This window comes from Homalodisca vitripennis, chromosome X, assembly GCF_021130785.1.
Source record: "Homalodisca vitripennis isolate AUS2020 chromosome X, UT_GWSS_2.1, whole genome shotgun sequence".
In the NCBI taxonomy this organism is placed as follows: Eukaryota; Metazoa; Arthropoda; class Insecta; order Hemiptera; family Cicadellidae; genus Homalodisca; species Homalodisca vitripennis.
Genome location: NC_060215.1, coordinates 128,348,569 through 128,376,367, shown reverse-complemented (window position 1 = coordinate 128,376,367; position 27,799 = coordinate 128,348,569). Strand labels below are relative to the sequence as shown.

General features: G+C 35.1%; 1 protein-coding gene and 1 long non-coding RNA gene across 9 annotated transcripts in view; one reads left to right on the top strand and one right to left on the bottom strand.

Moving 5' to 3' along the window:
* Nucleotides 1–13,277, bottom strand: part of LOC124369858 — a 43,713-nt gene extending 30,436 nt beyond the window's left edge. The window contains exons 1-5 of one of the 8 annotated variants that reach the window (XR_006923109.1): nucleotides 12,958–13,277; nucleotides 6,843–7,066; nucleotides 5,543–5,836; nucleotides 3,003–3,309; nucleotides 2,581–2,649 (exon numbers count right to left, since the gene is read on the bottom strand). This is a non-coding gene — a long non-coding RNA (uncharacterized LOC124369858). Of the gene's footprint in view, nucleotides 1–2,580; nucleotides 2,650–3,002; nucleotides 3,310–4,394; nucleotides 4,459–5,542; nucleotides 5,837–6,842; nucleotides 7,067–12,957 lie in introns of those variants that run through there. The other 7 variants (XR_006923114.1, XR_006923110.1, XR_006923116.1 and 4 more) reach the window with 7 other exon arrangements.
* Nucleotides 1–27,799, top strand: part of LOC124369856 (carbonic anhydrase 1-like) — a 162,728-nt gene that overhangs the window by 122,970 nt on the left and 11,959 nt on the right. The window contains exon 5 of the mRNA XM_046827986.1: nucleotides 23,345–23,450. Coding sequence (XP_046683942.1) covers nucleotides 23,345–23,450 — 106 coding nt within the window. The remainder of the gene's footprint in view (nucleotides 1–23,344; nucleotides 23,451–27,799) is intronic.

Sequence of the window (27,799 nt, the reverse complement as noted above, 5' to 3'; positions counted from 1 at the left end):
TTGTCTTTTTGTACCAATGATAAAATATATCGTACGACTAAAAAATTACTGAGGTCAAAATGTTTAAACTTCCAGTCTAATTCAATTATAGTTCTACTGTTGAGTTAACCTTGTTGCATTGATCAAGAAATTTATGTGTATATGGATTTTATAGTTACTTTGGTATTAGATTAATTAATTATTAGACTACTTTTGTCAAAAGTCATCTATTTACGTTGATTGAGTTCTCCTTTCGGTAAGCCTTTAAGTGTTTTGTTGATCAATACAAAATTGAAATGGGATTCATCAATACATATTCTTAATTTAACACAAACAGATTTGAAACGCAAGATTAAAACAATGAAAACTATTTTTAATTAAATGTAAAATAGATTATAAACAAAATAGATATAGAAAAACTCTTATTAGGCTAAAATATTAAAATATCAACTCCACATCACAGTTTAAAAATTGCTGAATTGTATAAAAAGGCCTTTGCATCTAATCAAATATCCTGTTTTTAAACTTTGTTAAAGAAGTGCCATTGGCTGAACTGTGTACAGTAATTTGCTAAAACATCTAATTGCATTTATACGGTGGGATAATCCCAATAAGATTGCTGATCTGATTTTTGACATTGGTAAAAATGGCCAAGATATTACATGCACCAAGTTCTTGTAAATATACAAGACAATCTAAAATGGTCTTCACATACCGATTATGTTGCAACCCGAGTAGCTAAAGGGTTTGTTCCTGTTAAGAGTTAAAGAAATAATGTTTCCTGTGATGTATTGTTAAGTGTTTATTATACCCATATTTTAGTCACCTTAAGGGGAGTCCAACGTCCCTATCCCTTCCATGTTAAATTTACGCTTTTTAGATACACTTTTCTCCTTAACTATTACACATAAAGCTATGAAATTTTGCATGTTTGTTTATCTATGTGTGTATAAATATCTGGAACTAAAAGAGTTAAAATATCTTCAGTACTTTGATACTTATGATTTTTTTCTCATATATTTTTTATCTACGAGGGCTGTTTTTTAAGTAAGGGCCGTTTTTATTTTGTAAATAAACAACAATTATTTTTTTCAAAATACATTTATTTTCAGAATCTGCATACTTTTCTTTATTTTTCTACATAGTTGCCTTGTTTGTTAAGGCACTTATCATATCTTAAAACTAAGTTTTGAAATCCCTCTTCAAAGAAATCTGCCGCCTGCTCTGACAACCAGGAGTTCACGGCCGTCTTGACTTCTTCGTCGTCATTGTAGCGCTTCCTGCCAAGATGATTTTTCAAGTAACGAAAAAGGTGGAAATCGCTCGGAGCAAGGTCGGGGCTGTACGGCGGATGATTCAAAACTTCCCAGCCAAAAGAGTCGATCATTTCTTGTGTCCGAGCAGTGGTGTGAGGCCTTGCATTGTCGTGGAGGAGCAGAATTCCCTTTGTCAGCATGCCACGTCTTTTGTTCTGAATGGCGCGTCGGAGACTGGCCAGGGTTGCGCAGTAGGCTTCTGAGTTAATCGTCATTCCTCGCGGCATAAAGTCCACTAGCAAAACACCGCGCCTGTCCCAGAACACAGTTGCCATAACTTTGCGCCGCGACAGCGTTTGCTTGGCTTTGACTTTGACTGGAGATGTTGTGTGCCGCCATTCCATGGACTGTTGCTTTGATTCAGGAGTGATATGGGATACCCATGTTTCATCTCCTGTGACAATTCGACTCAACATGTCGTCTCCTTCCTCGTCGTAGCGGGTCAAGAAAGTCAAAGAACTGCTTAATCTCTTTTTTTGTGATCCTCAGTGAGGAGTTTGGGTACCCATCTTGAGCACAATTTTTTAAAGTTTAGGTTTTCTGACACAATTTTGTACAGTACTGACCTGGACACTTGAGGAAATTCCATAGAGAGAGTGGTTATTGTGAACCGTCGGTCCTCATGAATTTTTGCGTCAACTGCAGTAATCAAATTTCCCGTGATCACAGATGGCCGGCCTGAGCGATCTTCATCGTGGACATTTTCGCGGCCATCTTTAAATTCTCGGACCCATTTCCGCACTTTACCTTCACTCACTGCCTTGGCACCATACACCTCACAAAGCTGACGGTGAATGTCAGCAGCCGACATGTTTCTTGCAGTCAAAAATCGTATCACTGACCGAATCTCACACGCGGCGGGTGATTCGATAATCTTAAACATTTTAAAGATCCACAGTAATGCATACAGGTTAGCTACAGAGCTGCAACTGGCATGAAGTTGTTCGCTAAGAATGCTGGGAGGCGGGGCGCACGCTCGTTACGAACTACTACCGTGTACGGGAGAACGGCCCTTACTTAAAAAACAGCCCCCGTATTTTTTTAAATATATAGAAAATAATTTTTCCTGAAGGCATTTTTCAAAATATTACTATTATTTTACTTCCAGAGCTCCATTCTGATATACCCTACAAGCAAAAAAATTACATTAAGATATTTCAAACGGTTCCTGTTTTAAGTGTACCTAACTGAAAAACATGAACTTTTCGGTAATTGAAGAAATACGAAAACAATTGAATAAAATGAACATAAACATAAGACAAAACTTTAATTAGACCCCACTTACATTTTAAAATCCACCAGGGCAGTAGTCTGGATCAAAACCTCTTCTTCCCCAAGCCTTAGCCTTCTTCTCCTTCAAATGAAAAATTGTGTGAGTATAAATCCAACTTCAGAAACACAACAGAATATTAGAAATATTAGTAGTCCTAGGGCTACAGAAGAAATAAATGACAATGAAAGATTTCATCCCCTTGTTTCTCGGAAGACTAAAAATTACTCCCTAAAGAGAAATAATACTACTAATGACATAATGAAGCGCAGAAGATCAGAACAGCATAGCTCTATAACTGGAAAAGCCACAGGTGGCCATAACTTGACTGTCACGGATCGTCTAAAGTTCCTGTTTATTTCAAGACTAAGTATCGAAACTAAGTGTGAGGATCTAAAAAGTTTTCTGACAGAGAGAAAGAGTGGTAAATACATTACCTTATTTCTGATGCGAGCAATGATACAGTACATTGTTTTTCACTTTGTTGAACTCCATTCTGAATTGTCTCTGCACTTCCGGGCAGACACGTACTCAGCTTTCGGGGGCCCAGAAAGAATATTTGGCCGGGGCCCTGTTATGTAATAACATCCGCCCCCACACTGGGGGGCTGGTCCAGGCCCCCTGAGGGCCCCGGCTCGGGTAAAATTGTCCATTTCATTTCTAGCTTTACAATAATATTTCTGAACAAACTTTCTTTCTTCAAAGCAAAGTTAATGTCCTGCCATTGCGTTACATCAGCATTACCTAAAACAAACAAAAAAAATAACATGTTATGGGCAGTCAAAATATTAGTAAACTTTTTTGAGATACCCTGTGTGTGTATGTGTATATATAAAAAGAACACACACACTGTGTGTGTGTTGTATATATATGTACAGGATTTTTGCTTTTGCGTCAACCATTTTACGAAAAAATTACTTTTTTGAGAAACAATTATTGTTAACCTTAAATAGGTCGATCACTTGTACTTGTCCTTTGTAGTCGTCACAATGTGGCCCATGCAAACATATTCCTGGCAAATCCTGCACGTAAAACATGTTGGTTTGTTCTTGTCCTAAATATATTTATATATGTCCATTTTTAAGCATTTTGAATTTAAAACAAGAATTGAATTTTAAGCATTGCAATCCAAGTGTTGACTACTTAGCACTCTGCAACATGTCACCCAATCCAGAGTTTAAAAATAGAAATCATTAGAACAGTTTTTATATATTCTTTTCTACTGAATTGAAAAAAATGCAAGAAGAATATGAAAACCACCATTAATAAAAGATTTAAAAAATGAATATAAAAATCACCTCTTTTAAATCTGTCAGTGCGATATTCTTGAATTAGTTATTGAGTAATAAGTATATTGTTTTATAGAAAACTAAACAGTTTATATAATAAAAGGAGTTAAAAGTGATTAATTATGTAAACTATGTTTAAATTTTGTCATAACACAAAAATGTATTAATGTACCGAAAATGCACCAAAGAAAATTAAAATTAATTACAAAATAGAATTTTATTGTCATAACCTTAAACAATACCTAATGTAACAGCACATTGGACTCTAATAAAAAAAAGCAGAGGTTCATTTCATCATACAATTCAGTAATTACATCTCAAACCTAGAAACTTTATAATAATTATTAATTATGTTTATACATTTTTTACACAATTGGGTTGTACTTTTGAATACTATTAATTACATCAAAGCATTTACAAAACTGTTGTGTTTATTAAGGAAAATACTCATTATAAGTGTTACAAATACGGAAATACTGATTTAGAGTATCTAGTATTTAAACCGTTACCAGTATGGAATTACTGATTTCAAGTATCCACCTTACTGTCAATTCCTGTTCATCGATCGACTTCTTCAGTGAGTCGTTCACTGTTCAGGCGTATTATAGAAGGTCGAGCTCGTTTTGGGGCAAAGGTCAAGGACTTGTTGCTGGCCGGTCCGTAGGGGTGACGGGTGGCGGTGCTCGTGGCGTGCTTGTGGTCAGGCTGTGTGTTTGAGAGAATGAATGTAGTAATAACGAGAAATTCTTTAAAAAGTAATCTGTTAATTTAAGTTTTAATTTAATTTTGTTTGAATTTTTCTACATATTAAGCTGATAAATTTTATTTTTAATTATTAAATAGTATGTATATATTTTGGTTAATTTTTAAGCATTTATTTTAATTTAAAATTTGTTATTAGTTAAGATCATTCACTGTACATATATCTGTATATTATGTGAGGTTGAGTGGTAGAGAGGGCTAAATAGCCCTAACTCCGCCTCTTAAATAAAGGCATATTTCATTTCATTTCATTTTACTAGCCTATAACGTGAAATTATGTAACTTATTAGCATGATAACGTCTGATATACGGTAGCTAACCAACACCAACATATAAAACATCCTTTAATAACATATTATCCTTGGGCAATAACATTAGGATTAGTTATTATCAAACAAGCATAGTTTTTTTAACAAAAATGTATCGTTATTTTTAGGATTTCTTTCTAAATCTGTTTATAATTTTCCATGAATCAACATTTAAGTTTATGATTGTAAAATGTTATTTGTCATATATTCTCCTTTAATTTTCCTTAGGTTTTCATAGTTTTGCTTTTGAATCTGTAAGAAAATTTTAATTGCAAAATTACTACGATTCCGAACTCAAAGTGACCAGAAGGAAATAAAATTATTTTTGCCTCAGTAATGGCTTTATTAAAGGCAAGGAGTTCTGTTAGTAATCTGTTTTGATTATTAGTTTTAATGGGGCAAATAACTTAAACAATGCTTGTTGACATCACAACTTGATGTGACTGTTTCCCAGCCTTATTTTTGAAGACATTAATTCAGTTTGCATCAACTTCTGCTTTAAAAGAACGTGCTTTTATAGATTTATTCATAGGCTTTGCTTTATGGAAAATTTTGCTGCTATATTAATAGGAATACTGAGTAAAATACCAAACTGGGTATTGAGTCCATCTTTCTTACCAAGCAAAGAACAGCGCAACATGTCAACATGTCTGAACATGGCAAAGGTAAACATAGTAAAGTGAAAAGCAGAAGGTCCACTCGTCCAGATCGGTGTAGTTCACATCGGTAGCATCCACTGTACTCAGCTTTCGGGGGCCCGGAAAACATATTTGGCCGGGGCCACATCATGTAACACTATCCACCCCCACACAAGTTTGGTGGGGCTGGCCCAGGCCCCCTGAGGGCCCCGGCCTGGGTAAAATTGTCTGATAGAACAATGCTGAGTAAGAGCCATTGTGTTAATCAGCATACCTACAACAAAGACAATAGTATGTTTTGGGCAGTCAAAATATTAGTACACTTTTTTGAGATAAGTTTTTGTTTTTTAAATACAAAATATAATAAATTATTTAAAAAATATTACTTCCTGGAGGTGTAAGTCTTTTACATTCAAAACATTCAAAAATTTAGCTACACCTGTTCTTTTAAGCAGGTTATAGAATTCATTCAATTACCAACTTTGAATACCTACAATTCGTGTAGAGTAATTAAAACATGTTTTCATATCACAAAAGAGGTTATTGTAGTCATTCAACTAAATTTTAGTTGTTCTAAATATGTTTAGTCTAAAGTATCTAATATCAGTATCAAAGTATAATATCTCTAAAAATTAACAAACCTTGATAAAGCTCTGAAATAGCTCAAATATTTTGTCTGTTTGTATCATATGTCTGCACTGTAGGTGATTTCTATATCTTGTTTCTTTTTATCACCACGTCTATTAAAAGTTTATGCAAGTCACAAAATGAGATATGCAAACATACAAACTTGTATGAAACAGAAAATATGAATTTTATAGCACCAAAAAGACTATTTATGTCAACATCACTTGTTTCAAAATTTGGTATATATATACAGGATGTTCACAAAAGGAAGTCACAAACTTCTGTGAGTGATAGCACACATAATTTCAAACAAGAAATGTCATATAAACATTGGCCAAAAAACGTTTAGCTGCTAGCTGCCATTTTTGTATTGTGTCAAAAAAATTTATATCTCTAGAGCTAGAAAGCTACAGACACCAAATTTCGCACAGTTATATTATGTAAAATGAAAATTAAAAAAAACAATGGTGTGATTTGCTTTAATATTAACAAAATAGTACCTGTTGAAAACTTTTAAAGTCAAATAACAAAAATCCAGTAAAGTTATAAGAAAAATTTATAACAATTACTAATTTATAATTTCCTTGTAAATAGCAAGTATAGAAATAAAATGTTGTATTGAAAAATATTTTATAATTTTCTATTTTAATCACCTTATTTCTGATGCGAGCAATGATCCAGTACATTGTTTCACTTTGTTGAACTCCATTCTGAATTGTCTTTGCACTTCCGTGCATTTGTACTCAGCTTTCGGGGGCCCGGAAAGAATATTTGGCTGGGGCCCTGATATGTAATACCATCCGCCCCCACCCTGTGTGTGTATGTATACAGGGTGAGCCAGAAATATGGTAAAATATTTTAAGGCGTGATTGTAGAGCTAAAAATAAGAAACAAATTTTATATAAAGGTAGGTCCGGAAACAGTATGTAGGTTTTTGAGAAAAAGTATGAAATTTGCCAAAAATCTAATAACAAAAATACCGTCTTTAAAAAATATTTGATGTCCAATAACATTGTTAAATGACCAATAAACAAATTGTTTTTCCTAATACAGATTGTAGAGAATTTAATTAAATTGGTAAAAATGGCCAAGATATTGCATGCACAAAGTTCTTGTAAATATACAAGACCAACTAAAATGGTCTTCACATACCGATTATGCTGTAACACGAGTAGCTAAAGGGTTTGTTCCTGTTAAGAGTTAAAAGAAATAATGTTTCCTGTGATGTCTTGTTAAGTGTTTATTATACCCATATTTTAGTCACCTTAACTATGGAATCTCTACATGGGGTAATTCTACATCTGCTAAAAGACTTTGTTTCTCACTAAAACAGGCCATTAGAGTTATAAGTAACGGTATTTATTTACATTAGCGTGACCATGGAAAATGGACTTTTTTTTCATGGGTTGGGCATTTATAGCCAAGTATTATTATCACAGGTGCATATGAACTGGGGGTAAAGTATATTATTGTATTATATTGATGCCTTTCGGACATTATTGCGTTAAGGAGTAGGGGCATCACGTGATCTGGGATTCGACTTTTGCAAGCTCGAGTTAATTTTTTTTTCTAAAAGAGCAAGCAGTGCGCAGTGGGCAGACATCGTTGACATGATTAACATATAAAATTGTAAAACTCCATACTCGATTTTACGAATTGCTTCCACGTGAGATACCGAACATCCAACACAAAGGTATGCCATTACCACTACTGAACTAGGAGGTTAAGAATAGACGCGGAGGAACAACAGTAGTTCAAAATGGCGTCCCTTCTTTATTTGAGAAGGCACGGAGTAATACCAATCTGTCAAATATGGGTAGTGTTGCCAGAGGTACGATAATTATCGTAAAGGTACGATAATTTCATTGATTTTATGCGCCGGTAAGATACACGATGGGTAGTTATTATCGTACCACGTGAAAGATTTTAACAAGTAACAAACCAAAAGTTAATTATAACATAATTTATTATACAACATAACATACTTTTTCATTAACCCTAGAACACTACCGTGCGTAAATTTTACGTATATGCGTCATGTTTATAGTCACACCTACTCTCCCCCCCCAACCTTCCGGTTTAAGCTTTGGGCAGTGCTTCTACTGATCAATGGTCGTTCTTCCTCCGAAGTGTAAGGGTGTGTGTAGTTCTTTTTCTTATCTCAATATTGATTTTTATTTAGGCCGTGCGTCAATTTTACGTAGCGGTAGTATTGCTTGATAAAAAAATACGTATAAGTGTGTATAATAAAATAAGTAACTAAACCTATTTTACATTGTTTTTTGGTAAATAAAAGTCTTGGAGATAGTAGACAATTTGTAGGCTTTTTGGAAAGAATGAGTTTCTATGGCATTGTAGATATGAAGATAAGGTTAGGAAAACACCATGTATCACATATGCAGGCATTACACACCCGCACACACACTTAAACACACGCATCATCACTTAAGTAAGCACATAGGGAAGAAAATACACAAACACACTAAACAGGCATGAAAATAAACCTTTACGCGGAGTTATAGGAAACTGCCAAAAACGGAGTTTTCAGAGGATTTAAAAAAATCGTAGCTCCTTTGATTTTCGTTGCCGACAAATTTTTTCTTCAATATTGTTTTCAGGAAAAAAAAAGAACATACCTTTCCATGGTCACGTTAATGTAAATTGATACCTAAGTAACATTTCTTGTCAAGAGCATTTTAAACTTCTTTTTAGGAAACTACTGATATTGCCATAGTTTTATTAATTTCAATGCTTGTTAGAAGCAATTTAGATTGATTTAAGGAATTAGCTGCAGTTCACAATCATGACACAAGAAACAAGAATAGGCTGCATAATAGCAAGTGTAACTTTAGTCTAACTCGGAAAAGTTTCCAATACTAAGGGATTAAATTTTATAATGTACAACCTAATTTCATTCAAACTATGCTAGTCAATTTGTTTGAGAAACATATAAAACAAATTTTGATAAAGAACTGTATTTACAATGTAGAAGACTTTTAAAAAAAATGGAACTATTTTTCATGTGTAGAGCATTATTTCCTGTACTTAGGCGTCAGGCATCATGTGGCCTTTTGTGACGTAATTCAACCTCATGATGACGTCATCATATGCGCCGCCATCTTTGGAAACGTAAAAGAAAAATAATACTAAAATGAGCAGAATTTTTACCCAAATGAAGGATGTTTTTCTCAATTTCGAGCTACAAATTAATTAGTTGTTATCGGGTTGAGACGAGTGTCTCCGGCCATCAGCACAGGTGGCACCCTGCCCCGCGCTGTGTTAACCCTTTTACTGCCGGACACTTTTTTTTTAGTTTGTTGAAAAATGCCAGACTTTAATTTTACTGACTTGCTAAAAATGCCGGGCTGAAATTGACTAAAATGTAATGATTTAAAAAAAAATCATGGATTCATTATTTTTTATCATAAATTGATAAACTTTATCTTGTTTTTTCCTTATAAGTTGTAATTTGCCACAAAAAATAATTTAAACATTTTCTGTCATTAAAAAATATATATATTATGTCATGAAACAAAAATTTTAAATAAATAAAAATTATTTTTTGAGTTTGCACTTTAACAACTATATTTAAATATTAAACCACCACCATAATTATAATTTTTTATTGTATAGTAATTATATATAAACATTCCCAAAAAGTTTTAGGAACACACCTTGAAAAATACTGAAGCTGTGATGAATTTTTGAAATTTGTGCAATATCCTCGAATTTCAAGATAACACTTATTGATAACACTATATCACTTTATAATACATAAATCACTTTATTACATAAATCACTGTCCATTGATATGAAAATATAATATATAATAGAAAATTAAAGTTAAAAGGCACTTTGATCAATATTTACAAATATATATACATTTTTAGGTTCATAGGCCTGCTGATTAGCACTTGTGTTCCCCAAAACATGTGGGATGAACACCTTTTTTGCAGGTGATCTTCTTCTCTTACTCATTTTATTAATCGTAAAAATATGTAGATTTACAAATATAAATGTCAAATAAAGTGTAAAACACAAAACAACACAAGTGGAACTCACGACTAACGAGATCGACCATAACCTCATCAAACCAAACTCGAGTTATAACCAAAGACGTTCAGTAACAAAAATGGCTTCCATAGATTATAAAACCTGTTTTCTGTGTGTTGTCCATATAGTAATGAATAACACAGCTGAATTTCGATGCATTTGGACAACATTGAAAACCAGTATAAAACAAATACGAGACGGCTTTTATAGCGCACGTCGGCGATTTTCGCACAAACGGCAGCGTGCGCAAAGAAGCACGTCGGCAGTTTTCGAACAAATCGCAACGTGCGCAATTGCGCACGTCGGCAGTAAAAGGGTTAATGAAAGAAAAACATCCCTCGAGATGGTACATATCAGTAAAATATCAATTTCAAGAGGGGCTGATCAGAAATGTAAATTGAAAATGAATGCAAAGAAATGTATGTAGAGTGTAAAAAACGTAACAAATCATGTAAAAACCCAATATTATTATATAAATGGACAGTAATAGTGAACACTTACCATCAAAAGGAAATAAAACTTGTCTCGATCAAAATATAAACTCCTAACATACCAGACAAAACACTCCGACAGACACAATTCACTAGGATTTGTCCAACTAGACAAGTGGATGGTTGATCGATGATGAACAAGCACTCACTCGATCCGAACTACAGTACACAATATCTTATGACAAATAGTCCTCACCACCTTCTTTTGAAGAAGAAAGATCCTCTGGGTTGCAGTTGAATGACCCCAGAGAATAAGGCTATAAAAGTACAATGGCAATATAGCAACATGTGTTATCTGTGTTACAAGCTGATAGACACGATCATTCTTCAAATAGTAAAGATTAAGTAATTGTTACACTGTTTTGTTTGTTACACCTTATCGTACCAGTAAGATTAAACGCCGGGGCGGCAAATCACGAATTTGACGTTACCAACGTATCTTCTTACCCTCCTGAACAAAAAATATATATAGTACTATGGGGTGCAAATGACAAATAACATGATTTTAGGGGGTATATTGATAAGTGGTTAAGTTCCTAATGTTTTAATGTTCAGTTTGTGTGCTGTGTCTGGATAATCTGTTTACTTGAATATTATCTGCGGCCGGGACTGATAGCAGCCTGATAACGTACCTGTTATCTGAGTTCTCCGGGGCATGGGTCAGTTCTACACAAGATATCGTGTTCAGTAGGTCGGATTGAGTGAGTGCGTTTACAATGATGAATCAACCATCCACTAGTTCAACCAACCCTAGTGAATTGTGTGTGTCGGAGTGTTTCGTAGGGCACGTAAAGAGTTTACGTTTTAACCGAAACGAAATTATCTCTTTTTTAATTGAACATGGAATTTTTAAAAATGAGTGTATGTGTTCGTCGTGCGGTCGAGTGGTGTTTTTTTTCCGGGAGACTTTGTCGTTTCGTTGTGATAGACGACTTTTTTGTTGCTGCTACTCAGCTGTATCCGCCAACAAACTAATGGTATGTGTTCTCTGATCCATCTATATATTTGAGTTTTTCATGATTTATTTATTTAGTTTTTCAACTTTACATAATTGCCTTTGCATTACATTTCAATTTATATTTTTGATCAGCCCCTCTAGTATTTTATATTTTACTGATAGGTACTATCTCGAGGGATGTTTTTCTTTTATTGACATCAGCGCGGGGCAGGGCACCGAAGGTGCTGCCGAAGCCCGCGCTGATGGCCGGAGGCACTCGTAATTAATTTTTTTCTCGAAACTAAGAAAAACATTATTTATTTTGATCAAAATTCTGCTCATTTCTGTATTATTTTTCATTTAAGTTTGCAAAGATGGCGGCGCAACCGATGACGTCATCACGAGGTTCAATCATTGGCCACAAAAGGTCACGTGACGCTAGACGTGGATGTAGAACATGGAGATATTACTGAAAAGTTATTTAATTTTTCATTTTCTAGAACTTCGTTATTTCTCATTTCCACCCCATCAAACCTTATACTTTTTTGTTCTATATGACGATTCCAATAAGTTTTTAACGCAAAACTGGTATTTTTCCGCCCCGGCTGTTAATATGATAATTACCCACCTTATAAATACACATAACCTATAGGTTTTTATTCATCACTCAATTATCACTCTTATATTGCCTAAATAAAAAACTGAATTATAGTATAGGCCTACTGTAATTTGAAATATGTTTAACATAATTAAGTTTGACGTTTTGATTTTTCTAGTTTAGATAATCATAAATATGGATGATTCATTTGTGGTGGTGGGCGCTTATAGCCAAAGCTTGCAAATCGACAAAATTCAGTGGGCTAGTTTAAGGAGTTAACATAGCAAAATAGATATGGCACTCTATGGGTCAAGGATACAAAAAGAATACAAACTGGCTCTTAAATAAGGAAATTATACAGTTTTTAATAGGGGAAACTACCAGCATCTCTAGGCTAAGTAACTGTTAGGACGGGTGCTTGCTAATAACCTAAAAATATCTTTGCAAGCCTACTTAAAATACCATACAAGTTGGAAACATAAATTTTACTATTTACCTTATCTTATCTCATAAGAGCCTTTTAATGTTCAAATCAAATACAAATAGTCTCAATACACAAAAAAACCATATCTATTGAACAATGAAGATCTGGGCTAACTTAATTTTAATGTTAGCCAAAGTAAATTACTCAGCATAGAAACACACCTGTAAGTTGAAAATTTAATGAAATATTATATAGTGTACGTTACCTTGGCACTCTTAACGGCAGTGAGTTATAATGAGATGCTCTTACAAATAAAAGTAGTGTTGGTTCATTTGAGGGTGTTCCGTGTTGTATTGCCAATCGAACCTATTATCTTCTCACAACAGGCACTTGCTCATGGTACATTATAAAATATTTCACACCCTTAATCTAAACAAAATAAAATTATAACAAACGTTTGAAATGAAAACTAAAATAATAATTTAAAGCTGAAATAAATATAACACTTTCAGACTAACTAACAGAAATACAACACCACCAAGCATTTACACGAGCTCCTCGTGGGCCACCAGCCACCTGGATGTGGTAATCATACACCTCCGAGAGAAAGACCACCGTGAAGTTAGCGTCACTTTGTCGTCCAGACAGTGAAGTTATCGTCCCTTTGTAGTCTGTGCGACAATGTTGCAGTTCTTATTTTCAAGGCGCTTCCAATAATTCAAAAACCAAGAAAAATGTAAAAAGTAATTACTAAAAAGTGATCGTTCTCCAGATCTACAAAATTTTCGTATATAACATTTTCCATAAAGGTTTCCTGTTAAATATATAATAAATAAAAATCCCAAATATAAAAACTCGACGTACAAAATGTATCGTTAATCGAGCGTTCTCGAATGAAATCGCTCTTAAGATTAAACCAAACAAAGGCCCGCAATGAAAATTTGTACACAGGTGCTCTGAAAGCTGCATTTTAATATACATACATCAAAAAGATGGTGTCGACCGTCAGAGGTCCTATCATGCAAATTAAATGCGTGCGTTCTCGACTAAAAGTTACCTCTGAGACTAAAACAAAAGGTGTGTCATTGTGAATTTGGTGATTTCTTTTAAGAAGTAAACATTTTTTAAATTTAGTTTGTGAAGTCCAGCTGTCAATAACAAGTACCGTCTGCAGATTTATAAAGAGAAACAATCCCTGTCACTCTGAAATCCACAGCCTTTTAGATCTCAAACATATTCGTTACTCAAAAAGATCAGCACTATAACTAATGCCTGGTTTCCGGCTACTGTTGGTGGATCGAGTAGCTAACGGTGCGGTGGTCGGTGCAGTGTATTGGTTAAGAAGTAAGAATTTGATATGGCAAACCTTGCGATAAATCTGTTTGCATAGTTTGCTTCAAAAAAGTGATTGACAAAGGGGTGGAATGTGATTCGGCTTGCAAACGTTGGTTTCATCCCGATTGCGTCAAGATTACTGCTGGTGAATACAAGAAGATTGCTGATGGTACTACTAAGAACTGGTCTTGTGGTCGCGTTGATTGTGTAGACTCACAGTCCGTTAAACCTGTGTCTGCTCAAATATCTGATCTGTCCTCGAAATTTGATCGTGTTATTAATAAACTGAATTTGCTTGATGGGCTGTCACAAGGAATAGAGGATATAAAATATGATTTATCCAGCATTAAAGCTTCTATTGCTGAATTGGAACCTCGAGTCTCTGCTAATGAGTCCATGATAACTGCTTTACAGCAAGACGTCCAATCACTTAAAGAATGCCCTCAAACTGATAATCTAGAATCAATACTGGAGGAATCTAATGACAGAGCTCGTCGTGCCAATAATGTTATTCTGTATAGCTTATCTGAAAGCAAAAGTAGCGATGTGGATATGAGAGTGCGTCACGATTCAGATAAGGTTCAAGCCTTGATTAATGCCTTCTGTCCATCCCAAACTGATCTTACCTTCAAGTGCTACCGTATTGGTGCTGCGACTAATAAAAAGGTGCGCCCCCTAAAACTCATTCTTCCAACTCTACAGGCTGTCATTGAGTTCTTGAGAAACTTTGATGAAAATGTCCTTCGTGGCATCGATCCTGACTTTACTGATGTAAGAGTGTCAAGAGATCGCACACCCCGTGAACGTGATCATCTCAACAACTTGAGGGACCAGCTCAAAGTGCGCTCAGAGAAGGGAGAGAAGAATCTCACTATAAATTACGTGAATGGAACGCCGAAGATAGTGAAGCTTCAAAACACTGAGCGGTGTAGTCACCAGTGTCTACTATCAGAATGTTAATGGGTTAATAACTAAAATTCAAGATATCAAACAGTCTATCCCTGTTTCTGTATACGATATTGTAGTCTTGACTGAGACCAATCTGAGTGATGACATATCCTCTGCCGAGGTCGGCCTTTCTAATTTCAAAGTATTTCGTTCTGATAGATCTTCTGCCACAAATTCCAAATCTAGTGGTGGTGGAGTATTGGTAGCTGTGAAAAATTCAATAATGGTTACCGAACTTTGTCCTTGTATTAGCACAGCTGAATCTGTATTTCTTCAAATTAACAAGACATCGTCAAGTCCATCCATGTTTATTGCTGGACTTTACCACCAAATAAATCTGCTGAACCCTACTCGAACTTCTGTGACATTATTGAAGAGTTTTTGAGTACTGGCCCTGATTATGATGTGGTACTGCTGATTGGTGATTTTAATCTCCCTGATGTTAATTGGTCTCACATGTCTCCACCTGCCAGCAATAAGTCTTCTCAGCTATTACGCGACCTGATGTCCTTGCACCGACTGTATCAGATTAATAGAGTCCTTAATGCTCGAGGGGTTATGCTTGACCTTGTATTCAGCAGTGATGAGAAGTGTGTCGTCTCTCCTGCCTCTGATCCTGTCTTGCCTTCTGAAGCTGCTCATCCTCCTCTTCACATCGAGGTACCCGTACAAACCTGTGGGTCGGTGTCCAATGTCACAATGAATTATAACTTTATGCGATGCAACACTCAGGAAGTTTACAACGAGCTTAGTCTTTGCTGTGGTGAGGTGTTTTATCATATACCTGATAGTCATGATTTTTTTAATAAGTTTCAAAAGACCATTCACGATATTGTTCTGAAGCATACTCCGCTGAAGAGAGGCGGTGTGTGTAGATTTCCATCATGGGTTTCTCCTGAGTTGAGGAGTGCTGTCGTGTGCAAAAAGATCTTGCACAGAAAATACAAGGCTACTGGTAACTTCGGGCACTACTTAGAATTCCAGAGGGCCCGACACCATTGTAAGAAGCTGAGTGACCTCTGTCATGCAACATACATGGAGCGAGTTAGCAACTCTATTCCCCTAAATATCAAGGCTTTCTGGAGTTTTGTCAGGAACTTGAAATCTGAGTCTACCAGAGCAAATGAATATTTCTCGGATGATCAATGTGAATCTAGTCCTGAGGGTATATGTAACCTATTTGTTGATTATTTTGCATCCGTATATAGACCTTCGGTTGACCTCATCCCTCAGTTTGACTTCACCACCCAGATCAATATGTCGTCTTGTACGTTTAGGGTTGAGGATGTGGAGAGAAAACTTTCTTCATTGGACACTTCCAAGGGAACTGGGCCTGACTTGATTCCTCCATCCGTCTTGCGCTTCTGTGCTCCCATTATTGCGCCTCAACTTACAGTTATCTTCAATAGATTACTTGAGGATGGTATATTCCCTGATGGACTTAAGAGCAGTTTTATTGTGCCGATTCATAAGTCGTCTGATTCTTCTGATGTCCACAATTACCGACCTATTGCTATTCAGCCAGTTCTGGGGAAGATTTTCGAAAGCTTAGTTCTTGACTATGTGAGCTTCCAATCCAAAAATATCATAGCGCCGCAGCAACATGGCTTTGTCCGGGGTAGGTCAACAGTTAGCAACTTGGTTGTTTATGAGGATTACATTTTGTCTGCCTTCTCGAGTGGCGTCCAGATCGATAGTGTTTATATTGATTTTAGCAAAGCTTTTGATGCTATCAGCCATGGGCACCTTCTGGCCAAACTTCACGGTTATGGTATATATGGCAGCCTACTTTCTTGGTTTCACTCCTACTTAAATGATAGAACTTTCCTAGTTAGTTTCGCTGGCGCCCTATCAAGACCTTTCACCGCCACTTCTGGTGTCCCTCAGGGGTCACGCCTGGGCCCCTTTCTTTTCAATCACTATATTAATGACTTGGTCAAGTCATTCAATGTTGACTGCCTAATGTTTGCGGATGATGTCAAGGTCTTCCATGTTTATTGCTGGACTTTACCACCAAATAAATCTGCTGAACCCTACTCGAACTTCTGTGACATTATTGAAGAGTTTTTGAGTACTGGCCCTGATTATGATGTGGTACTGCTGATTGGTGATTTTAATCTCCCTGATGTTAATTGGTCTGACATGTCTCCACCTGCCAGCAATAAGTCTTCTCAGCTATTACGCGACCTGATGTCCTTGCACCGACTGTATCAGATTAATAGAGTCCTTAATGCTCGAGGGGTTATGCTTGACCTTGTATTCAGCAGTGATGAGAAGTGTGCCAACTTGGCCAAACTTCACGGTTATGGTATATATGGCAGCCTACTTTCTTGGTTTCACTCCTACTTAAATGATAGAACTTTCCTAGTTAGTTTCGCTGGCGCCCTATCAAGACCTTTCACCGCCACTTCTGGTGTCCCTCAGGGGTCACGCCTGGGCCCCTTTCTCTTCAATCACTATATTAATGACTTGGTCAAGTCATTCAATGTTGACTGCCTAATGTTTGCGGATGATGTCAAGGTCTTCCGTGCTATTAGGGACCCTTCTGACACTGAGACACTGCAGATGAACCTATGCTTAATTGAGAACTGGTGCATCACTAACGCTATGAGCATAAATGCCGCCAAATGTTCACTGGTTTCTTTCACTCGCTCTGCCCAACCTCTTGTGGTATCTTACTACGTGCTCAATGGAACTGTTCTATCTCGCAGTACAATCGTCCGTCATCTGGGTGTCGTCTTCTCTGCAGATCTTAGCCCTGATAAGCATATTGACTTCATCTGCGACAAAGCCCTACGAATGCTCAACTTCATACTAAGAGCTTCAAGGAGTGGTCTTGGCATTGTGGCGTTGAATATCCTATATTATAAGTCCTTGGTAAGGAGTATACTTGAATACTGTTCTGTTGTCTGGTTCCCTTATCAACACAATCACATTGAACGTCTAGACAGGATCCAGCGACGCTTCGTCCGAGCTGTCGGTGTTAGGCTGGGTCATAACTATCTTGATGTACCCATTGATCTAGTTGAAGCCTCTCTTGGACTTCTCCCTCTGTCTACTAGAAGGCAACAAGCTGATGCTCTTTTCCTGTGGGGAGTTCTTCGTGGCACGATCGATTGTTCTGACCTACTCTGTCGCATTGATCTACGTGCTTCAAGATTGACCCGCTCATGCAACCTGTTTTTTGGTCGGTAACACTAACTACATCATGCACGGTCCTCTTCCACGATTACATCGACTAGGCAACCAGCTGTGTCGCCAGTTCGACTTCTTTGATGACAGCCAATCTGCGATCAGAGGAATCTTCCAGAGTCAGGTTCCCCGGTGAATGTTTGTTTTTTTGTTATTGTTCTATTATTGTTATTATTCTTTTATTATATACTAGCAAAATTTTGTATTCATACTAGTATTAATTGTTGCTAATTTGCTATTTATCATTATTGTATTCACATTAGCATTTATTCTTGTTAATTATTTGCTATATCGTTGTTGTTTTTGATATTATTATTGTTGTTTTTTTAATATTATTATTGCTGTTGTTTTTTTTTTCAATATTACTATTATATTGTTATTGATATTGTCTTTATCGATGCGTAAACTCTCTGTCTTTGATCATGTACTGAGATAATATATTGTGGCAAATCTAAATGTAGCAAAAAATTGTATTCAAATCAACATAATTTTGTGTTCTGCTGCCATAATATTGTATTCGTTTTAAACGTTGATGTTGTCTTAGATAATGATCACTTTTTTTTGTCAGCCTTAGTTGTACTTATCTGTAAAATGGAGTTCTCCGTATATACATAAATAAATAAACCAAACAAGTGCATGCAATGAAAGTTTGTACAGTACGCGCGCTGAAGGTTCGGCTCCGAGTCAACCGAGCAGACTATGACTGGGGACGGGTGGATTGCCCGGTATAACAACTGTTCTGCAGACATCCGCCAATGTTTGGCCCGCTACAGTCTGAATATTTATTGTCCCTGTTCTCAGGATTTTTTATACATCAGTGTTTCGTATTCATTCATCTGTCATAAAATTAGTGTATAAACAATACACCCCAAAACACTTTCTATTCGAATATAATACAATGAAATTCAACATAATTTCATTAAAGTTTAAACTTTTAGTTTATCACAGATCACCACTATGGCCTAAAGTGTTTTTTTTTTTCAGAAATAAACTATTGCACAGTGATTCAATGTTAAACTTTAAAATGGTATTGCCGTGTTGCATTTACGTGAATTATAAACTGTAGGGCAGCGGTGTCGGTGATACATTCCACTTCAGACTAAGTTACGGCTAACCTAAACTATGTAAAATCTAAAATTGACTTCAGTTCATTCAGAAAAACTTTCCCGCTGGTGAAAGTTTCCTGACCAAATAATAAAAATAATCCTCACATACAAACTTTTTTGCATCACAATTTTTGCTCAGTTAATTTAAAAATATATTTTATTGAAGAAAAGTAATAAAAAATTGAAAATATTGGCATAAACAGGAAAATAGATCTGCGAAGTTTCAGAATTTTATTTGTACAGGAAGTTGGTCAAACCATAAGTTGATTGTCGAGCGAGAATTAAACATTGCCGTCCGTGACGGATCATTGGAGTGTCAATGTTTTTATTTGGTTAGTAGGGCAACGACAGGGCCGAACATTCAGCGCGCGTACTGTACACAGATGCTCTGTATGCTGTATTTCAATATACAAACGTCAAAAGTGTGGTGATGGGAGACCGCCCCTTTAACGGTGCATTTAATTTAGACGATAGGACCTCTGACAGCCGAGAGCTCCTCGTGGGCCACCTGTATGGACTGATCATACACCTCGGAGTGAAAGAGTGGGGTAGACCCGAGTAATGCCAACAAATACCGAACATACGGCTGATCAGAGCCGAACTGTTCCGACAAACCCCGAACATTTGCCTGATCAGCGACCTCAGTTCGGAACGGTTATTATTTCTTTTATCTATTACGAATTAATGATTCGTTTTATATCCAAAAATATTTGAAAAACATAGAAATCATATAGAATGTATATTACAATAACATTCATGTTCATTCGATTAATTATATCAATATTTAAATTTCTTTATACCTCCAAAGACAGTTGACAAAATGTGAGATGGTGCACAAAGAATAACGTGTCATAATTCCATAATATTTTGCATATAGGCTTAAAACGACGGCACATCTACTTTTTTATTTCATTGGAAAGCGATTAAAATTAATAGGACAAAGCAAGAAATTCATAAGCATAACTGCAACATATTTTAATATAGAGTAAGGACTCTAAAATTAAGGAATTGGTAGTACATAAATAATAATTACGCTACAAAAGCTGTAACAAAGAGTTATCACATTAGATGTGTTAAGAACTAGAAACTAAGTGGATTAAAAAAAGAAACTTGTTAGCAAATGTTCATCAAAAACATAAATATATAAATATGACAAAATCAATCACAACTACCTAACTTAAATATCTAACATGGCGCATGACATCGTTAATAAATACATTTTTCTAATTAGATTATAGTATTGTAACTGACACATTCAGTTTAACCTCATATACAGCTAACTATAAGCATGGTGGTTTATATATATATATATATATATATATATATATATATATATATATATATATAAGTATGGTTTACAATAAATTTTAAACACCACTTCTGTGGTTGCGTAGAAATATCTATATAATTCCTATGATGAAAATATTTTAGTTCTACTGATCTCTAATGCTAAGAATATTAATTACGTTGTAAAATCAAGGTTTACTGAAATAAATGTAATTGTGCTGCATCCTGCAACATTTAGCTTGAAAATATATGTATGCTGCACCAAACTACTGAAAGGTGTTCAACTCAGAGTATAAGCTGAAAACACAGTGGTACATTTTAATAGGTTTGCCGGGTACTGAACTAAATTAAATACAGAATAGTATGGAGCGAGTACGTTTGGGACTGCTCACTCCAATATTCCAATACACGGGCTATTTTGTAGTTGGCAGGAGGTGCCCCTCCATCACCACTCTTTCTCTCCGGGGTGTATGATCAGTCCATGCAGGTGGCCCACGCGGAGCTCGTTTTAAGCAACATCTGCACTGCACAAGTCGACGGCGTTTTTTTTGTAAACTGGAATCCATGTACCAGCAGTGCTGCTTCACAGAAGTTGACATTTGGATTTTGTTTTTATGCCTTGGGTTTCATATAGGCCTAGAACTTACGCCGTTCCTTCAGAAAGTGAGATTGTAAGGTCCTTAAATAATTTTAGTAATAGCAGATTTCTTTTTTTCTTTTGTTGGACATGCGCGATATCAAGAAGTAAGTATATATAGAATCTATTGAGAGGTGTTGCATGTTGCATGCACGAGTCAGTAGATCGATAATTGGGGTTCTAATTTTTTGTTTTTAGAAAATATTTAAGAATTTCATCGGTCGAATTACGGATTTTACAAGTATACTTTATTACTGTGTCAGCGTACCACCGGCAGCTTGATTTGCCACCTATAGAGAAACACTTAAAAGACTTTTCTTTAGTTTACGACTCCAAGTATTGGGTTTGTAACTAACTGCCTTCTTGGTAACAGGGAAAGGAGATTTGATTAGTTTTTATTCTGGTTCGACCGAATCCAGGGATAATGGTAGTGTTTTGGTGTGTCGGGTACGTACAGTACTGATCGCGATTTGTACTATGCTAAGCCTGCTTTTTTGTTGTGCATTACAAATAAGAATGTGGACACACCCCTTAGTTTATAATAATAAACAGATCCTGAGGTGTGAATGAGAGACTTATAAAATAAGATAGATGGCAATGGTCTATCACCAGACCAGTGTAACTTAGAGGTTTAATGTCCTTATGGCTGTTGCGAACAGGAAGTAAATAATTTACAGGTCTTGGTAAATTTAAATATGTGAAGATCATAAAACCGATGAATTACATTATTTGAGAAAATTTGAGGTTCAAACATCCTGTATGATGAGTTCTGAAGTATGATAAGCTGTCTTAGGATTCTGGAAGCAACCTGCCGTGGGAGAACATGTTGAGAGCCCATGACCCATACCTTCAGATTGTCTAGATCATTTTGTCCGCATCGACTTTTCTAAGTATTCTTAGGAATTACAACGTTTAACTTTTTGAAATGAAGAATTAGACATAGCCTGCAAATAACTGGACAAGAGAAACTACTATGAGACTAGCTAGCTAAAGGTATACTGGTCGAATAGTTACATAAAGTGAAATGTTTAGTAGACTTTCTAATTACGAAAGCATTTAATATAAAATAAATACAACTATATTAAAACACATTTTTAAAGTAATAATAAAAAAACAGATATTTAGTATAAACAATGTGGCATATTATTTAGTATTATAAAAGCATAGACCTAAGGTGCAAATAGTAAGTAAGCGTCAATTCATTTGGTGAATAATGCCCTTAGTATATTTTGAGAAACATTTACTTAAACAGTGGGTTTCTACGTGGAATTTGTATCTCGACATGTTAATGAACTACCTACCCAAAGTTACTGCAGAAATAATTTTACATGATAAATTGTTAGGCTTTTAGTACTCTATTTAACCATAATAAATGTTGTTAAAACGAACCCTTAAAAACCATTGTTGCGAATCATCGTTTTTGTACTATAATATTACATATTCATTATAATGTTGGGTGCGACTGTTATAGGACTTCGCATAGAATTATGGCTATGGAACAAAAAAGACAAACCTATCAGTAGTTATACACAAAATGAACTTGTAATAAAGTACAGTATTAGTAACAATATAAAAGTACAAAATATGAAAACAATTAGAACAATTCGTTCCTGTGAATTCGGTAACAGGCGAAATAGTGATATTAAAACAATTGAAATTTGTTTGACTATTTTCTTTATTTTAGTAACATCTGGCCAAATATTGGCTGTTATACTGTAGGTAAATGATTATTTAAAACAGAACGTACATATCTGAAATAATTAGGGTTTTACACAATATCATTTTATGTAACAGAAAGTCTCTGAACAACATAACATTTTGAAAATAATTATATTTAATTCATCGTGTCTGTGTTTTTATGTGTTATATGTACATATAATAATACATTTTAATGTTTTCCCTCTGCTTCTAATATAAATTAGGTCTACGCCTATTCTAAAAGTGTAAACCTTCAGTACAGTATATCAAGATCTTAATGTCTTACTTGTTATATTTAGGACACGTGTGTGGTTAAAACCTACCTATGTCCATGGAAAGTACAAGAAGTAGTGATGAGTTACTGTGTGCGTCAGTCATAGCTATACATGTTATAGAAATAGAGTGTACTGATTTAAAACTTGTATCTAAAGTCACATTTGTTGTTTCAGCTATCCGATGGAGCTTCATATGGTATTTTTTAAAACGGATTACCAGAGTGTTGATGAAGCAATGCAGTACAAAGATGGCCTTCTCGTATTAGCCTTATTCTACGAGGTACGTATCACGTAGTAAAGTCTTGATGTTGGTTCTAACAGAGTATGCACTTATCAAAGCTGTTGCACACACTATTTTCTTATGTATTAATATGGTATTTATTTGAGTAAAATTAAACCCACTCATTATTTTTAGTATTATCATATAGATTATATTTATAACACTATCAAGATTGAAGCAACAATTTATGACGTAAAAGTCTACTAATTATAAGTCTTACTCATACGATAAAATGTACGAGTAATAAACAAATATAAGACCACAAGCTGGTTAATATTAAAGCCGGGCAAACATTCAAGTACTTCGACTGGTATTCACTTATTAAAAAAAAAACATATCAATGTTTTATCTTTATACTCGTGACTGGTTTACACTCGTACAAAGTCGGGCATAGTAACAACTGCCTAATACTATTGATTGGTACTCAAGCATTCTAAATAGTCATAAAATAGTGCTATTTACATCAAAACTTTATTTGTACCTATATATTCGTAATTTGGTACAATAACAGTATCCTGTCCAATATGACCTGCTGATTAAATACTCAATCCGTTGTTGGAGCCCTATACTGTAACTGGTGTATATCTATACACTACAAAGCTGGACTAACAACATGTTTCACTGCTACAAAGTTGACCAAATCTTTCCTAGCATAATAGAAATTACTTTAAAATCGAGACGTGTAATAAATTTTAATGTTGATAGTGTTTGATGATTGTAATAGGTGTTATAAGTAATTACTATTCTGTAACATCCCTCCATTATATCTAAAAGGTCATGTAATTCCTTTGAGGTCATGAAAAATAGTTTGAGTTCGTTATTAGGTAGGCACCTGCATATTTGTGTCATAGATTTAGCTATTAAGAATGCTTGAAGAATATCTGTGACAGTTATAATAGTATCATGTAGTTTGCCTCCAGTAGCACAGACTATAAAATACACCCGGCATTGGCACATAAGTTTGTTCCTTTAGTAAAATAGAAGCGAGTCTTGGTCTGTCTGGGGTTATTACTGACCTTAGCAATATAAACTGTTACAGACGGTTCCGTTAGGACACTTTAACAGAGTTGTATCAGTTAGTATCTTCATGCGTCAAAAAAAAAAAAAAAAAAAAATTCAGTTACAAGGGCTTACCATGATTTAACCTGATGGTCCATAATACACATAACAAATTATTAAATTATTTCTGGCATGCCAAACACAGATATCGTGTAACTACTCGTATAGAGTGAAATATTACGTCCCAGCCACAAATAGTCAATGCCATGATTTAACCTGATAGTGCATAATACACATAACCAGTTATTAAGTTATTTCTGGCATGCCAAACACCGATATCGTGTAACTACTCGTATAGAGTAAAATATTACTTCCCAGCCACAAATAGCCAATGCCATGATTTAACCTGATAGTGCATAATACACATAACCAGTTATTAAGTTATTTCTGGCATGCCAAACACAGATATCGTGTAACTACTCGTATAGAGTGAAATATTACTTCCCAGCCACAAATAGTCAATACCATGATTTAACCTGATAGTGCATAATACACATAACCAGTTATTAAGTTATTTCTGGCATGCCAAACACCGATATCGTGTAACTACTCGTATAGAGTAAAATATTACTTCCCAGCCACAAATAGCCAATACCATGATTTAACCTGATAGTGCATAATACACATAACCAGTTATTAAGTTATTTCTGGCATGCCAAACACCGATATCGTGTAACTACTCGTATAGAGTAAAATATTACTTCCCAGCCACAAATAGCCAATACCATGATTTAACCTGATAGTGCATAATACACATAACCAGTTATTAAGTTATTTCTGGCATGCCAAACACCGATATCGTGTAACTACTCGTATAGAGTAAAATATTACTTCCCAGCCACAAATAGCCAATACCATGATTTAACCTGATAGTGCATAATACACATAACCAGTTATTAAGTTATTTCTGGCATGCCAAACACCGATATCGTGTAACTACTCGTATAGAGTAAAATATTACTTCCCAGCCACAAATAGTCAATACCACGAATTAAACTGATATTGTTTATTCCACATAACAAGTTATTAAGTTATATTGAGCATTCAAATCACAGATGTCGTGTATTTATAGAGTAAAGTTAACAAAAATATTATTATTATTAAATTACCTGATCGATAACAAAGTTGGAAATATATCCTTGTTTCTTTGAGGGTAGAAATATGATGTTACAGTCGAAACAAAGAAATATCCTATTTAAATTCGTTGTCCGATACAGGTAGTGGCCCAGCTGGTGTAATGCACTCTAATGTGATTTCCATTCAATTACATTGAAACTAAAAGGTTAAATGTTTCTTGTCATTCGCTCCGTAGAAGTTGTGCTTATTTTATTGAAGTAATTAAATAATGCCTCTGTCATTTGTACATTCATCCGAGTAAAAACCAATGCCGTTATAATATGAGATTCTCTTACACATTTAATCACTTTCCCTTACATGTATGTACATGTTGGTCCAAATTAAGAGTTCATGGATTTTGTGAGGAGCATTTTTCTACAAATTATTTTATACTTCAATAACGTAGTTGAGCATACTTTCTGACTTAGTGTTTCATCTATATTAAGGCGTGCACGTTTATTGTAAACTTTCTAAATTGTTATGTCTCTTTTATGCTCGGCCAAATAAAGCCATCTCACAATTCTACCTGGTTTATATCAACATAACTGGGTACAGTAACTGTCAGTCATTCACTGAAACTCTTTAACTATACATAGGACAGTCGTACCTACGTTGTGTGGTCAAACTTCTTTTGGAGTGGGCTCCCAGCTCATAGTTTTCAAGTGGAGAAATCTCCTTCTTTGGGTAGGGGGAGTTTGTATATGAACAACCTATATGTATCTGTGATCGTTGAAAGATTAATATAGAGGTGAGAAATTTTGTAAATTCTGTATAAATCAGTACTGAATTAATGTAGGCTCATGGAATTTAGAAACTATACTTATTTTGTACCAAGGAGTCAAGGCTTAGTATGCTTGTTGTTTTCAATAAAATTGTACACGTTCACAATTTATCACAAGAAAATACACGTCTAAAAGTTTCAGTACGTAACCTTGCTATGAGGAACCCATTAGTTTGTCCATATTCTGGAATACAAAACCTGGTAAATCAATTACTAGGATTGCAGAAGTTTTAAATTACTTAATTATATTTATACATCTTTTACAATATGTTTCCAGAGATCGTAACAATGGCACGAGACCCATTACTCTAGCGTTGTATGTCACAATCTGCTGGTCAGATGTTACTGAAGCGTTACAGAATCGGTGAGGTGTTAGAATGGTTAGGAGCCTAACTTAAGAAATGTACACAGTTAGAGGCCCGTGGCTGTTCCAACTGTAGGATTATCGGGAGCCTTTACATTTATGTTGACATGTATCTAAATATCACCAATATATGTAATTGATTACATGAGTATCGACGTTAACAGTTATTAGAATAATTTACTAATTCTCATTAAATGTTTTCCGTTTCTTATCGAGCACCTGAGATTTAAGACGAATACTCGTACAAAGTCCCATGTAAATAAATTGTGCAGGGAACAGGATTTTTAGGACACCTGCCATCGTTCAGTGAAACAAAAAATCAGTAACACTATTGGTATTACTGATTTTTTGTTTCACTGAACGGTGGAAAATGTCCGGAAAAAACCTGTTCCCTTCACAATCCGTCCGTCATCAAAAATAAAATGTGCAGTTTTGAAAATTTCGTGACGAGTCATTAATTTTAATTTTGTATTTTTGTGTGCACACTGTGGTAAACAGACACCTTATATATATATATATATATATATATATATATATATATATATATATATATATATATATATATATTTGTATTTTAATCGTATTTCATTAGATGAAGATAGACTAAATTGTATAACGGAGTGAGATTTATGTTTGTGAATCATTGCAAAGAACTTTACGAAACACTAACAGCGCAGTAACAACCTGATTGAAATGCTAATTATCAGTTGAAGAGACAGCAGCCACTCTCCGTATACATAGCCTATGTTCGCGTGTTCGTCATGGTTTTCAGCTGTATTTGTATGGTTCTTGTAGTTTTTGTTGAGAGGATCGGCATATCCTTTTTACAGAGTGTATAAATAATGATTTCTGTTTCTGTGTTGTTTATTTGAGAATGATATATCGTTGTGTGATATTTTATGAGTTTAAATCGCAGAAAGTTGCCACAGATATATTCAATTGTTTGATAAATTTCTAGTGCATAATTTTAAATCATATTTCTTATACCATCATAAACTGCAGCATTCTCAAATCAATTGGTCGTTCTGT